The 17,037-nt window shown below is 37.6% G+C and overlaps 1 protein-coding gene across 28 annotated transcripts in view; it reads right to left on the bottom strand.

Moving 5' to 3' along the window:
* Positions 1 to 17,037, bottom strand: part of LOC113635441 (adhesion G protein-coupled receptor L3) — a 280,133-nt gene that overhangs the window by 25,340 nt on the left and 237,756 nt on the right. For all 28 annotated transcript variants that reach the window (XM_047816308.1, XM_047816329.1, XM_047816330.1 and 25 more), the window contains 4 exons: positions 10,643 to 10,852; positions 5,860 to 6,080; positions 3,573 to 3,639; positions 3,132 to 3,223 (listed from right to left, as the gene is read on the bottom strand). In XM_047816308.1, the coding sequence (XP_047672264.1) occupies positions 3,132 to 3,223; positions 3,573 to 3,639; positions 5,860 to 6,080; positions 10,643 to 10,852 (590 nt within the window). The remainder of the gene's footprint in view (positions 1 to 3,131; positions 3,224 to 3,572; positions 3,640 to 5,859; positions 6,081 to 10,642; positions 10,853 to 17,037) is intronic.

Genomic DNA, 17,037 nt, shown 5'->3' on the forward strand with positions numbered 1-17,037 from the left:
ACACTATTGGTTTTTATTTGATAAATAAAGTAGCATCATGGTGCTCCAGTAGAGACAGTATATAGAGTACGATCACAATGCTGTGTGTCATTACATTGATTTCCAAGCTTTATAGTCTTGAATATTACCTCAATGAAAAGAGACTTAATCTTGGCCCGTTCTGTCAAATTGGAGGCCCATATTGGCATGTGTAATCCGACTTAATGCTTAGTAATGAGAGAAGCACAACTGGTCATTTCTAGAACTGCTGTGCTTATTAAATCCAAATCCTCAGTGTGTGTGGATCAAATGTGCTTTATTACCCAGCTTCTGATCGGCTCAGCTGCAGCTCTGAGATGAGGACGATTGAGCCATTGAGCCAAGATTTTTACAATAAACCCCATCCTTGTGATATATCCAGTAAAACACCTACTCTCCGAAACAAAGGCATACATCTGAATTTAACAGGTGTCAGAGATGAGATGGAAAGGTTGTGACCCCAGGGAGCCAGGCGAGTTAAGAGCAGGCCACTTCATGACTTACACACTCTGTTTCGAATAGCTTTATAAATCATATCATAGAAAAAGCATAGCACAAGTCAATACATAAATACTGAACAAAGAAAAAGAGGACACCCACACCAAGAACTTTTTTTTAACGATTTGAGCTCTTTTTCCCGATCCCCTTTCTTTCTTATTCCAAGAATAAGTTCCTGGTGAATTAGCTATATGAAAACAGAAGTCTAGAAAATGGAGGAAAAAAAATGCACTTTTAAGTCGAAAGGTTTGCCAAACTGAGATTAACATTAATTCCCTGCTTGATGTGTGATTATGTTTTGACTGAAGGTGTGTGGAAAAATATATCTAGCAAGTCAGGTCTGAGGCAAATGTAGCTAACAAGCTCAGTCTGAGGAAAATGCAGGTAATAAGAAGAGCATGAATAAAATAGACCAAGCAATTTACGTCTGAGGGGAAAAAATGTGGCTAATAAACTGGGTTTGAATATAATGTAGTTAGCAAGCTAGTTCTGAAGAAAATGTAGCTAATAAAATAGGCCTAAGGAAAAGGTAGCTAATAAGCTAACTATATATCACATGCTAAATCTGAGGAAAATGTAGATGGGGTTTGAGGAATACTGTATGTAGGTAATAAGCTGCATCTGAAAAAAAACAAAAAACAAATTGGTGTTAAGAAAATGTAATTTGCAGACTATGACTGAGGGAAATGTAGCTAATAAGCTGGAACTGAGGTAAATAAAACAAGCAAGCTAGGTTTGAGGTAAATGTAGCTAATAAACTGTAAGTGAGGTAAATATAAGTAACAAGCTAGGTCTGAGGGAAATGTAGCTAATAAGCTAGAGCTGAGGTAGATATATCAAGCAACATAGGTCTGAGGGGAAATTAAGCTAGCAATGTTAGTAGCTTCAAGTAAAGCTTGTCTCTTTCAAATGGATCTTTTTCAGTTTGTTAGCATGTAAATAAATGAGCTTCAAATGTATTTTTTGATTCGAAGAGAAATGTTAACAACATTTGGTTTTTTGCTGTTACTCCTTTCTTCTCCCTCCGCCCTGTTCTTTTTAGCCCTTAATCAAACAGGCCTGAAGTTCGAATTGTGCCTGGTGAATTAGCCTTGTGAAAACAGGAGACTATAATCATCTAATTATCAGCATGAATAGGACGTCTGATTACAAAATTATCCAGTTTCATCTAAGACATTATCAACGATGAAACATCACCAAACAGGCTGCCTAATTAATCAGACAGGCCTGAACGGCTTTTCTTCTGTTGTTGTTGAGAATTCATCCACTCCAATTCAATCATCATCTCTAATTTAAGGCAACATTATTGGCTCTTTATTGCAATGTTTTTATTGAGATTCTGTAGTTAAGAAGTTTTACACTAAAAGTCAGGAAGTCTCACGTCCCATTAGATGAATAGTTCAATAGCGAGGATAAGGAATGAAAAGGATGGATATACCACATATTAAAACATCCGTGTAACATGTCTCCGCTCATATTCTTTTAAATCACTGCTAAGTGACTCAGAAGAGGACCACAATGGCTTGATTCAAAGCAAATTCATTACAGATTAACAGAACAAGCTCAAACTCAACAGAACTCACTCACACAATGCAGAGTGAAGGCCTGCGGCTCGAAAACGCTTAGAGACGTTCTGTTTGGCCTTGAAACCAAAAGCACGTTCCAAGACACAACTCCCTCTGCTCATGATGGAACCTGTTCTGTTTAGGTGTCTAGAAGATTTTTTTTTTTTAAGGACATGATGCTCGGATAAATTAATTATCGTCTTAAAAATCCACTCAATTAAATATATCAAGCATCTCCTACTATTATTTTAAAAAAAAAGTCTTATCATGACCTTCCTCTTCTTGTAGAGAATTTGATTATAATTTTAATGTTAGCTAGAGCCATAATCAGATTCTCTGCCATCTTGATTAATTGATGTGAATGAGGCAAGCCAATTCAACAAAGTCTTATCAGTTGACACATAATCATGTCTGCTTTGGACAAAATTTCAACTCTGGTTAACTTGTTTTAACAATGTCTTGAAAGAAAAAAATGTATCATGTTATTGTTGGGTGAGTGAGATATGTAAAAGCTTTACCTCACACCATTCTCTCTCTCTCTCTCTCTCTCTCTCTCTCTCTCTCTCTCTCTCTCTCTCTCTCTCTCTCTCTCCCCTAACATTTTCCAAGTCATCTGTTCACACCTCCATGATATCAGTGTCAGTGACTCATTGCATTTCATTAAACCTCTAAGAAAGCAACATCAATAAACTCACATGTTCATAAAGACTTTACAGCTCTCTGCCTCTCCAAAGTGTCCTCATATGAATATTTATACGCATGTACACCTGCAGATGTTAATCCCAACCAACTGCTATTCCCTTCTCAATTTGATGCCTTTCACCTCTTCCCATAATGCAGCATGCTCTGCGGAATACCTTCAGGCCTTAAGCCTGTGACTTAACCTTTAAAGCCAATGGAAAATATCAAAGGATCTGCCCCTGTCTGCTTGTGAGATGTGCTTCACGTAGAGGAATAAAGCATCGGTATAAAGATTCACACGTCTGCCGGCACCACACACATACACACACACATACACCACACCAAAGAGTGTGGCTTCGTGAAGCTTACTTAATGTTGTCCAGGCAGCCGGAGTCGGGCTTCAAGATGGCCGTGTGGTGGAACATTTTGTACAAGGCGATGCCCAGGAAGATTACATTGAGCTGGAAAAACAGAAAGTACAATAACTGATCATATCAATAGCTAATCATAATGTTTTGACTTAATATATTTACTGGTACAATGTCATTTCTTCCACTGATTCTTAAAGTTTCAAGTGTCTACTTTCATATGAGCTTCATATTAACCACCACTGAGCAGTGCGACATGACAAAGACTTTCAATGCTTAACATTGACACAATAAAACAGATGCAATTTCAATATTTTAGCTTCTAAATATAACATTTTTCCTTAGATAAAAAACAAACAAATCTAATTTGTAAGAAAAAAACATTCAGGAAACAAATCACTAAAAGGAAATTAATGAAACGAGTCCATTAACAAGCGTTTACCATAATGATTAGAGTGGCAGGCCCAATAAAACTCCAGATGAAATACGTGTCCAGACGCAGCCAGCACCTGAAAACCAGAGAGATGGAGAGGGGTTTAAATACAATCTGGCAACTACACCAATCACACACACAAAGCCGTCTGTGCATATAAAGTGGTGGAAGGTTGATGGGTAATAACAGATCGAACAGATCTGAAGGGTTGCTCTGGCCACATGAGACCCAACATAGTCCTGATACATGAGGGCTCACTTGTTAAATTATTCACCTTCTAATTTCCGCTGCATTAGAAATCGCGGCTTCAGTGCAGACATTAACTTCTTTCACATTGTGATTCGCTCAATCTGTTAAACTTCGGTTTAACAACAAAAGCACCTTTTTTTACAGCCCCACCCACCATACATAGAAATATATATATATATATATATATATATATATATATATATATATATATATATAAAAAAACAAATAAATAACTAAATAAATCTACTAGATGCTATAGTGATTGTTTGGCACAAAGATAATTACAATGATGATTCATTTTCTCCAACAGATACTCGTAGAATAGGTTCAGCTAAAGACAAATCACGGGTTTATGTTGATGTTCTATCCTTCAAAATTACTATTGTTTCTATACTAACAACTAATTCCTATAGACATGTAGGGCAGATGCTCCACATTTAATCTAAATCTAATGACAAACAGACAAAAAAACACGCTGGTATTTAACAATACGAAGCATCGTTATGGTGAAGTTTCTCTAAAATATTTATTTAACGTTCATGGAAGGAGTCTCCAGTGTCAGCTCTTTCTTCCACTGTACTCATTGTTTGTAATCAACAAGTTAGACAAAAAGTAAACAGAAAGCAAACTTCTAGGCGAAAGAAGACTGCTAAGAAATAGCTATCTATAGAAAGTAACAAAACATGTTAACATGTTAGCATGTTAACTATATCGTACCTAACAACACATTTTCCACCACGGGGGAATTTTAATTGCAGATTATTTCCGAATTTCTCAGCTACACCACAAGCTGAATGGATCTATATTACCTGCCCATATAGTACACAGTTATAGAAGGAAATGATTTATGTTCACACTATCCAGTGTCATCCTCTGAAGGTTTCCTTCTCATATCATCTCAAGGAGATTTTCCTCACCACCGTCACCTCCGGCTTTCTCATTAGAGATAAATTTATTATTTATCATCATTTATAATTCATATCCTGAACAGATATATTTCTGAAAAGCTGTTTTAGGGAGGTTCTATAGAAATAAAATTTAACTGAAATTAGACAAAAATAAACAGAAACTACTGAGAAATTCTAAACGAAAGAACAATGCTTAGAAATAGCGAAATATAGAAAGTATCAAAACTAGCATGTTAACTATATTTAAAAAAAAAAATAAAAGAAAGCCATGTTCACTTCTTGTGATGTCATGATGCTGAGTTGTAACACTTTGCTGTCAATCAATCAAGCTCATTTTAATACAAGGCCACGCCCAAATGTGTTTTTTCCCCTCTAAAGAATTAAGTAAACGTGAAAACAAAGGAGGAAGAAGAAACAAAGGACTGAAGATCAAAGTGCATTACATGCATCCTATATACTATACACACACACACACACACACACACACACACACACACACACACACACACACACACACACACACACACACACACAAACACATATTCTACTTGATTTCCAGCTGTATTTTGTCTTCAAAGCCTGGCTAAGCAGTTGTTATGAGTTATGTTGAATGCACTGTTTCTCCAGGCTACAGAGGGAATATTTAATGTCATCTTTGCATTCTATCTATCTCTCTCTCTTTCACACACTCTGTCTCTCTTTGTCCTTGAACCTTAGGTGAAAAGAAAAAATGTTAAAAAGGCAGCGTGACTAATTTCGCACCTTAAGCCGAGTGTATCGAACTCTAGGAATAGTCTAGTAACGTGTGAGTGAATATGAACAGATTCTTTTGAATACACATAAGAGCTGGATTTGTCGTACAATACGCTTGTTGATTTAGTGTGTAATATCCGACGTAAACATCGGAGGCGGTATAATAACTTGTATACTTACAGACAAGTATTACATTACATATAAAGCAATACTTGTCTCAAGCACATGTGTTACAGCTGTCTGGTTCTGTACACAAGAATTCACACAGAATTGTTGAACTCAGCAAAATCAGAGATCAAAAATCTTTTCCTACTAGAGAAAAGAACACCATATGTGTGTGTGTGTGTGTGTGTGTGTGTGTCTCAGCATCTGCATGTGCTACTCACACTCTCTCTGTTCCGTAGCTCCTGTAGTCCACGGCAGCAGAAACGGCCACGACAAGAGCCGGGATGCCGTATCCCGCCAGGTAGAAGTAGCGCTTGCGGGAATGCTCGCTCTCAAAGACCTCCACCAGCATGATGTAGAGCTGTACGCCTTCCAGAAACATCCACGTGAACGCTGCCAGGAAGAAGAAATGCAGCAGAGCTGCAAACACGGCACAGACGATCTGCAAAAAAAAACAAGGTGCACGGGAAGTGAGCGGAACTGATTATCGGTGGCAGTGAATAAGAACTAAGAAACACACACACGTGCGTTGTAAATCCAAAAGCCTTCAGATTAAGTGGACATTGATGGATGATGTCCATCTCCTCTTGTATCGGTAATTAAATTAAAACTATGAAGTTTAGAGCTCATTCATCAAACATGACACTCTTCTATTACAGGAACAATTACACCCTGTGTGCCACCTTTGCACAGGTTATTATTCTCTGTGATGACACTTACACACACACACACACACACACACACACACACACACACACACTTAAATACATATATAAAATCCGCATCCAGTTTATTAGGAAAACGTATGTTCCTGAACATCATGCAAACATCCAATTAACCAATCACGTGCATCTGTGCAGTACACAGTATATCATTATACATATACAATCATGAGCTTTAATATCGACATGAAGCTACCAGTGAAAATATGATCTCAATAACTTTAACCATGGGATGTTTCCAAAATCTGTATCTATAGAATATACTCTATAATCTATATTCTGTAAGCTGCTTTGTGACTATTTGTTTTGTTACAATAATAAAACCATCCGAGATGGCCGCCACCGTATCGTCACAGACCCAGTGGACAGAACAAAAACATTCCCGGTAACAGCAGACGAAAGATGAAGTGATGGACGGCGGGCTCGCTCATTTTGATCTCACACTTGGCAGATAATTGACAGAGGGACAGAAGAGAATAGTTCCATAGTGCTTCTTCCATTTACCGCTTCTATCGTTTCCTCTCAAGTGTACAAATAAAGGAAGAGGAAAGGAATTAGATCATTTGTACTATGATGGATTCGGTTGGTTGTGCTAGTCATGGTTGTGGAAGCTCTTTTCTACAGTATGATTCCATGATGCCTATAAATAGGCCACATCCTCACATCCTCACATGCTGTCATCAGCATAAGCCATATGGCTTTTGGAGGTGGAAAAAAATAAATAAATAAATAAATAAATAAATAAATAAATAAATAAATAAATAAATCGTAGAGCATTGTTTGGAATACAGAAGATTTGACGATATTAAAAAGTCCCAACAGTTTCTTTTCTGCACAGATTTGCTGAACTGATGTGCCATGACACATTTTTTCACAGCGAGTATCGTCATCACATAAGGAGCTCCAAAGTCAATGGCGTGAGTGTGTGTGCTGGAACAACTGATTAAGTGATTAAGCAGTTCTTTGCATAAATGGCAAAACATAAATAAGGCTCAAGAGATGATGAAGAGATGAAGGTCAGTCTCAGACTGAGAGATGAACGCCTCTGTCAGGGAGGCAAATACCCCCCACCCGCTCTTCCCCGACAGGGTTGATAATGAGATTGATCCCCCAAGGGATTAACCATTAACCCTGACCTGTAGTGTTTAACCCTTCACCTCGCTGGTGTGTTGAGATGATGCTCAGTGCCTGGAGGATTTCTTAGCAATTTCAGCCTGTAAGGTTAGTGAATGAATTGCTGATGAGTCTTGTTAGGAATCTGATACACACTTGGAGAAAGAGTGAGGATGATAAAAGCGGAACTATGAGATAACTTGTTGAACAATGACTGTCAAACATCCATCCATCCATCCATCCATCCACCTACAGTATCCTTCCATCCATCTTTTGGATGTTAGAGCTGTGAAACGTCCAATGAGCCCCTTGTCTGCTTTCTTAAACATTCAAGAATGGAATTTCTCATTTCAAAGCCATTAATATCCAATTCATTCAGCTAACACAAGCGAAGACTTTTCTTTTTTTCATTCATAGTATTGAAACGTATTACATATTAGTGATCAGCACATTTGTGTCACACCTCCAGTTCCTGCCTCCACCCTGTGTGTGTTTTGGGGGCTTCCTCTGGGTATTCTGGTTTCATCCTCTAGTCCAAAGACGTGCATTGTAGGCTGATTGCCATCTCTAACTTGTCTGTAGTGTGTGTGTGTGTGCGTGTGTGTGTGTGTAATTGTGCCCCGTCATAAATTGGCACCCAATGCGTGGTGTCCCTCGCCTTGTGCTCTAAGTCCCCTGGAGGTAAATCTCAGGTTCCCTGTAAACCTGTGTAGCATAAACAGGATGGAAGGATGACTGGAAGGTATTAATTAACCTAAAACCTCCCATCAAGTTTCCAATGTGAATTATAACTAAACTAAAAAATATATATATATAAACAGACCGATGTTGTATTCTCGCTTAGGTTTTTTTTAAGCAAACTGATAGATGTTATAAAGTTAAAGCACACAGTGGATAGTTTTGATTTGCTCTTTAATCTTACCTTAGACTAACTTTCATAAAATATTACATTGGTTAAGATGCACAGTTAATATAAAGACAGACGTCTTGTTCGAAGGTGTTTGAGAGCTTTATTCGAAGTTATTCGAAAGCTACATATCTCATAACGCTTCATCACATTCTCATGAAGGATCTGTTCTGTTTTTTTTCTTTTTCGGTGAAGCTGCTTTGCGACAACGTCTATTATCCAACGTTCTACCCAGATAAACTCCAATTAAGCGTTAAATAAGTATCGATTTAGAAGAGAATTCATGCAAAAGGCTTGCCTGCTCTTCGCTGTTACCATTCAAATTCCATTCACACGTTCCATGTCACCTCTACAACCCCTATCAACCATCTTTTCCGTGCACTACAGACATGATGGCCCTTACGCTCCAGAAGCTCTCGCAAGCAAATTAGCTCTGTGGCACGAGGAGACTCTGGTGACATTCAGAAATCAGCTGTTCAGTCCTCCGCTGAGCTGAGCAACCTGAACACCAAATCCCTCGCTCTGAATCACCTCCTTCCACATAGGCTGCCAAAGCAGAAGAAACAGCGGGTGATTTTCAATTTTTTTTTGAGTTAGAGAAAGGAAGAGAAACGGTATTAGTGTCTGGTGTGGTTTTTTTTGTGTGTGTGTGTTTTTTTCATTTCTCTTACTCAATTCAAAGAGTCTAATTTTGGTGAAATGTGTTGAAATTTTAAGTTAAGAAAGGTTTTTAAAAGAGCATTTATCCTTCATCCATTAACATGGAGACATGCACACCGGTAGGAACAGGCAGAGCATCTCCAGTGCTTATATTATTTTCATATAATATTTTAATCGGTTTTAGAATTTTAAAATATTTAAAACACAAAAATGACATGTGTTCAGACCCATGTGAAGCATGTTGTGGAATCCATGGCGGCTTGAGCACAAAGTATCATCACAGCAAACAAGAGAAATGCTCAGTTCTAAGAATCTGAAATTTATATAAATATTGTGCCCCAAGTCCCACTGGATAGACTGCAGGTTCCCTTCAACCCTGTGTAAGATAAATGGTATAGAAAAGGATGGATAGATGGATGGATGGATGGATGGATGGATGGATGGATGGATGGATGGATGGATGGATGGATGCATGGATGCTTTATTTTCTTCAAGTTGGTGTCCGTGATATAATTTGTCATGGAAATTATAGAAAAGAATAGAAAAAGGTGTAGTATTTTCTCCAGTGGTCTCAGAGTTTTGGACATGAACGAAAGAAAGAAAGAAAGAAAGAAAGAAAGAAAGAAAGAAAGAAAGAAAGAAAGAAAGAAAGAAAGAAAGAAAGAAAGAAAGACAAATGAAGACAAACAAAAGAATGAATGAAAGATAGAAATATAGACAGACAGACAGACAGACAGACAGACAGACAGATAGATAGATAGATAGATAGATAGATAGATAGATAGATAGATAGATAGATAGACATGTACAGAAAGAAAGAAAGAAAGAAAGAAAGAAAGAAAGAAAGGAAGAAAGAAAGAAAGAAAGAAAGAAAGAAAGAAAGAAAGAAAGAAAGAAAGATAGAAATATAGACAGACAGACAGACAGATAGATAGATAGATAGATAGATAGATAGATAGATAGATAGATAGATAGATAGATAGATAGATAGATAGATAGATAGATAGATAGATAGATAGATAGACATGTACAGAAAGAAAGAAAGAAAGAAAGAAAGAAAGAAAGAAAGAAAGAAAGAATGAAAGATAGAAATATAGACTAGATAGATAGATAGATAGATAGATAGATAGATAGATAGATAGATAGATAGATAGATAGATAGATAGATAGATAGATAGATAGATAGATAGATAGATAGATAGATAGATAGATAGATCCAGTTTCCATATAAAGGTGTATAAATTAATACCCCACAGAAATCCTAAGGTAAGTCCCTTAAAGCTCAATACATGAGCAGCTCCAGCAGCAGGCTGAAACAACACAACAGAATAAACAATAACTGAGGCACTGCAATGTTCTAGTCAACGAGCACAGATGCACATTCTGCTCCGGTGAGAAACAGAAGGTGACATTAGCTGATGGTCACCAGTGTGTGAAGGATCAGTTTCTGAAAAGCTCCAACATTCAGGTTTAATTGTAGTTCTGTTTGTGGAATGAAAACTAGATCATTGCAGCATGTGTGTGTGTGTGTGTGTGTGTGTGTGTGTGTGTGTGTGTGTGTGTGTGTGTGTGTGTGTGTGTGTGTGTGTGTGTGTGTCTTACAGGCTGGTCGGTACGGTTGATGCCTGTCAGAAAGAGCGTCTCAGCGATGAAGAGCGAAATGCACAAGTTCTTGTGGATGGTGTTGCGGTCGCTCTGCAGGCCTCGGAAGAAGCAGAAGGTAAAGATGCAGATGAGCAGGCACACGAGCGACAGCAGGATGCCCACCCATGTGATCATATTCAGCAACAGGTCATGCACCGGCTCTGCACTCTGAAAGAGAGAGAGAGAGAGAGAGAGAGAGAGAGAGAGAGAGAGAGAGAGAGAGAGAGAGAGAGAGAGAGAGACATAAGTGACGCAATCTACATCTGTAACAAATTGCAAAAGCTCCAAACACGCTCATTTTGAAGAGTTTGTAATGGCAATGCTCTTCTTTTATTGCTCCCGTGTGGCCGTGTGTGAAGTGCACCGCTGTGGCTCGTTCATGTCTACTAAAATAACGTCTTTCCCTTTAACAGCCTCTGTGTTTTACCATCGCATAGTTTCCTTCCCTGGACATTATTAATAATCCCGATTGCAACAAGACTCCAAATATGTATCTGCCCTTTTTATAAGCAAGGAGAATACCGTCATTCTGGCTAAGCTGTGTTTACTGCTTACAGCTGTATTAGTCGAAGGTTAGTTTACGCTGTCCTCTAAGCTGTAAGCTGTCCAGTCTGAGGTCATACATAGTCCAATTAAAGTATCAAAACCAGACTAACACTCGCTGGACTAATTAAATAAGTTTTGGACATTCGGATTGTTCTTTTGACATTTAGTTGGACTTGTGGCTGCACTTACAGAAACAAGGAAGGCACTGCTTTCAAAAGCTCTAATTAAATCTTTTTTTGTCTGTGTGAAAAAACCCAAAGCTTAATGCTAATAAAATGCTACAGTAGTTATACAACTAATTGAATGCTAATGCTAATAATAACAATAATAATCACAACAACAACAATAATAGTAATAATAATAATAATAATAATAATAATAATAATAATAATAATAATAATAATAATGACACCATTATTATTATTATTATTATTATTATTATTATTATTATTATTATTATTATTATTATTATTATTATTAATAATAATAACAATAATAATAATAATAATAATAATAATACTAATAATAATAATAATAATAATAATAATAATAATAATAATGTTGTTGTTGTTCTTCTTATTATTATTAGTATGAGTGTTGTTTTTTTTATTTTTTTCGTTTCTTTTCATTTAATAACTTCATCCTCCATCAGAGTATAGCAGTAACTGACTGAAACACACACACACACACACACACACACACACACACACACACACACACATAAATTACATGCACCTTATACCTTATGTTCATGGTTGTTTGTTTTTTTCATTTTATTTATCTGTCACATAGTACACAGTCAACTGAAGTGTGTACGAAATCTATACAGAATACAATGACCTATGGTACATTCTCAGAGACATGTGTACCAATCCTTAGGACGGATGTATCCAGGGAATCGTTTGGACGGCACTGTTGACACGATGACACTTCCAGTGGAGGGAAATCTTAAAACTACAGCATGCAAAGATATTCTAGATAACTGTCTAGTTGTCCATGTACCTCTGAACCATGGACCATAGCGCACATACTCTCATCAGGTGTAGAGTGTTTCTGCATAGCCATATATATAGGAACTACCCAACTAGTACAACAAGAACACACCTTTCTTAAAGAATTACCGACCACAAAGTGAATCAGTCCTTCAAGAACGTAAAGGCTAGAGGATCTGACACCATATCCTGAAATTATGCGAATACCAACCTATTAAGTTTATTATCTAATGTTTTCCTGTCTCAATCCATTATACCCACATGCTTAAAAAAACCCATTATAGTCCCAAGATAGAGAATACAGCATACAGAGTCAAATGCAAAATGATTTACGCAGCTAATTTAAGACCTGCAGGCTGTTCGTCTCCTGAATGAGACACACAAATTGACTGTAATAATGCTGCACAACACTGCACATGGCCACTTACTTTAGCATCACTTATAGAGACACCAAGGAAGGATAGCACCTGTACCTGTCTTAGATATATATAGTTATAGCTATATACTGTATTCACAACATGGCAAGAAGAGATACAATTTTTAAAAATCTAAAGTATATCTAAAAAAAACAAAATAATTAAATTTTAATATTTATTCTTTTTTTTATTTAATTTAAAGATAATTAAATAAAATTGTTATTATATTTCAATTTAATAGGCTGCAGGCTTCAATTTTTTTTTTTCACACAGTTTCTCTCTGTGGGGATTTTTTTTTTTTTAATTTTATTGTATTTTATTTTATTTTTTTATGCAATTAGACATTGAGGTACAGTACAAAGCAGGTGATTTATGAAACAACTCATAGATTCAGTGGGCAGCAACACAATGTCTGATTTCCCTCTAGACTCCGCTGTGTACAGTCCCAGCGGACAGAACTCGCACAGACACACAGACAGGAAGTGCATGACTGATATCGGAGCGTACATGACAAATCGTTGGGGACAGCATGAACCCTGTCTTAGTGTTGAACCCAGAAACCCCCCTACTCCCTCCATTCCCTAATACTATTCATAAATATTAATGAGCAGAAGAAACAGAACACTGATATCACATCGGCATGGGTGTGTGTGTGTGTGTGTGTGTGTGTGTGTGTGTGTGTGTGTGTGTGTGTGTGTGTGTGTGAGAGAGAGAGAGAGAGAGAGAGAGAGAGAGAGAGAGAGAGAGAGAGAGAGAGAGAGAGAGAGAGAGAGTTGTAGAAAAGAAAATAGTAAATGTCACAGCTGCAGTCAGTGAGTGAACTTTTTTAAAAGAGATTTTGTTGTTTTTGGCCGTGGCACACATTTATTCTCCGGTCCTGCGAGACAGAGAGAGAGAGGGAACATGAGATAAATTTCTCTCTCAGGTCCAATTCGCCCAGTGCTGTATTTCTCCTCTATATCACACTCCGTGTGTGTGTGTGTGTGTGTGTGTGTGTGTGTGTGTGTGTGTGTGTACATTACAGAAAAGCTACATATGCTTCTATATTAAGTGCACAAAGGCACCCCCCCCCCGCACACACATAGCATATGTACTGCAATATAAACAGATGGATGAGTAAAGCTCACACTCTCAGAACAAAAAGGGTCATAACGCACAGATACACATACTGTATTATACACAGTGTTAGCAGATGATGTCACTATACTGTACTTATACTGTACTGTACCAATTTCTTGCCATACTGGAAGTCTTGATCTTTATTCACTACTTACTATATTGTAATATACAATAGCTATTATAGTGCAGTAACGGCTCTGCAAAACTAGATTACAGACTAACTATTGTGCTGGAAATGATTTGTAAAAGTTTTGACTTTCCTGTCGTTTGCAGGTTGGACAAAGATTAGATTAATTATATAGAGTGCACGAGCTGAAGGTCTATATTTACTGCAAACAGTCGACACGTATTCAATTATATATATTTATGCGGGCTGAGGTTATAAATGTAGATAATTAAGAGTAGATATAGAAATACGGTGTTGTACCTACAGTAAATTCATGTTAAAAAACAGTCTACTTGTAGAATGTGCTTGTTTTCTGTATGTATATATTTATATTTAGGAAAATTAATACTTAATTCATTTTCTACTGCTTTATCTGAACTTCTCAGGACCCTGTGTCTATCTCAGGCGTCATCGGGCATCGAGGCAGGATACACCCTGGACGGAGTGCCAACCCATCGCAGGGCACACACACACACACTCTCATTCACTCACACACTACTGACAATTTTCCAGAGATGCCAATCAACCTACCATGCATGTCTTTGGACCGGGGGAGGAAACCGGAGTACCCGGAGGAAACCCCCGAGGCACGGGGAGAACATGCAAACTCCACACAAGGCGGAGGCGGGAATCGAACCCCCATACCTGGAGGTGAGAGGCGAACGTGCTAACCACAAAGCCACCGTATAATTAATACTTAAATACTGCACTAAGTAGCTCTAAAAATCGCAGGTTTATTTAAATGTATTTGTTTCTGTAATAACATCTCATAGATAGGGGAATGTTTGCTTAACTTAAGGATTTGAAGGCGTCTCCAGTGTCAGAGATACATAGTCTCCAGTGTCGCTAGATAACGCTGTCACCAATAATTTTCAAACACTGTAAAGTCTTTAGCTTAGTCTTTATCTAGCGGAACAAGCTGTGGCTTTATATCCGTTCCAGCGTAAGAGATCACTTGTTCTTTGGGCATTCCACAACATAGGACATCGATATAACCAGATAAAATGTACGACATGTCTTTTGTTTTTAATAACTAAAAAAAAGCTATGTTTTATGCCACGGATTACTGTAACGTAAGAAGAATAAGGCATTTCAGAACGTGCTGTTATTGGAAAATAATCAACTTTAGCTTGGCTTTCATCACACCACCTGTGGTTGATTATATCTGTATTAGAGAACCCCTTGCAAATACATTCGGAAAAATTGTCATGGGTTTAACACAGGATTATGGATGGTTTGATGTTGGGAACCATATTGCCATTGTTTTTTTGTTTTTTTTTCAGCTGAATTTAGGAAATTCGGATAGATTCCGGTGGAATATTCCGGTGGAGTTGTGTATGATGAAAAAAAAACTGTTAATGAAATTAAACCCAGGTCCTGTAAATTGAACCTTTCTGATTGATTTTCGCCCCTTGAATGCACTCTTAACTTTTTCTTTTTTTTTTTTTTATTAATAATTATTTGTTTCTGTTCCAATACCTCACCTACAGTATAACTGTTCCTCTCCACTTACATCTCCTCTGCCTTTTTAGTGTGATCTTTGAATCACAGTAATTACAATCCTTTTCTATAGGGAGGTTATTTTACTCCCCTGTGCCACAAGGGTGTAACACGTTGGGTTCTCACTCTAACATGACATTCGTGTACAGCTGCATGTCGCTACGGTCCACTTGGGCTGCAAACAGAAATGAATGGTGCTGGAGTGGGTGGTGAAGTACAGGGCCTTCGTCCTTGTGCTGATTTGACAATGTCACAGCGAGCCTGTATGGCTACTCAGAGTCTAATCAGTTCAGCACATGCTGATGGTCCTTAGCAATCACTCCACATGTGCATGCACATAAACACACACACACACACTTCCAGTCTGTTGTTTTGTCTTGCTCACGATCATCTGTAAAGCGACTACTGCTCTTGTGTCCTGTGTGATGGATGAGACTTTCACACATTCTGCTTGAAAATATAGAGACGTCATAAGAAAAATTAAAGAACTCATCCGCTCTTATCCTTCTCTCTGTCTGTAATTTTTATATCTTCTATACTTTATATCTTCTATGTTGTTATATCTTGCAAATTTTTTTCCATATGTTACATACAGCACATATGTAAGCGAGTGCGACATTAATAACGCTCGAAAAACAGAACAACAAACAAAAAAATGGTGCCTTATTTCTACAACTACTTAATAATAATAGTGTTATTCATAATTCTGGTTAACTAGCAGGGTTTAAAGGTTTGCCTTAAGAAATGTACAGTTGGTGCGCAAATCAGTACGACCGCAAAGCAGGCATCATATTTACTCAAATCCGTTTCCACCATTGTTGTAATTGAACGATTCGAAAAAAAAAGATCAAAAGCGTTTCCTAAAAAGATTACCAAGACATTCGCAGCACGTCCATACCGCCCATGCCGGTAATATTTTAACACAGACTGTGAAAAGGTTTGAATTCACACCTACCTTATAAATAAAACATACGTATTGTCTTTCAACCTAGCATTATAATGGACGTGTGAGGCAAATAGAACAAACCCAAAGCTCATTTACATACTGTTTTTATTTTACCCTTACATCAGACATGATGTAATTCACAGTTATTATTTTTTCTTGTAAATCACCAACAGCATCACCAGGTTTTGTTTTCTCCACATACAAGTTAGCATTTATTACTAGTCCTACCATCGACTGGTCCCACCATCTCTCAGGGTAAGAGGCTCAAAGATACATTAAGACACATTTCTGTCCTGGCACCGAGGTGGTGGAATGAACGTTAGATGAGTCACTCTTCAAATAATGGATGAAGATCTACCTCTTCCTGAAATATTTTAACTAGCACCCTTTCCCCTGTTTGTTCATGTAAATACACAGAGTTTATACATGAACAGAGTTTTAGGTTGATGGTATCCTAAGTCTGTGTGAAATCTAGTGAACCGGCGTTAATGTATTCATCGATAGAAACTTAAAAGCACTTGCAAAAAATTGTGCAAAATCGATTCTGCAAAATAGCATGTTAATTGTAGTGTGTGCTGAGATGACGAGTCCTGAAACGTTCAGGTTCATGCATTGTGCTGTTTGAGGGCCATTTTTGACTGAAGCTCCTCCTCATTCTCTCTGTTTAG

Source organism: Tachysurus fulvidraco, chromosome 7 (genome assembly GCF_022655615.1).
Source record: "Tachysurus fulvidraco isolate hzauxx_2018 chromosome 7, HZAU_PFXX_2.0, whole genome shotgun sequence".
Lineage (NCBI taxonomy): Eukaryota > Metazoa > Chordata > Actinopteri > Siluriformes > Bagridae > Tachysurus > Tachysurus fulvidraco.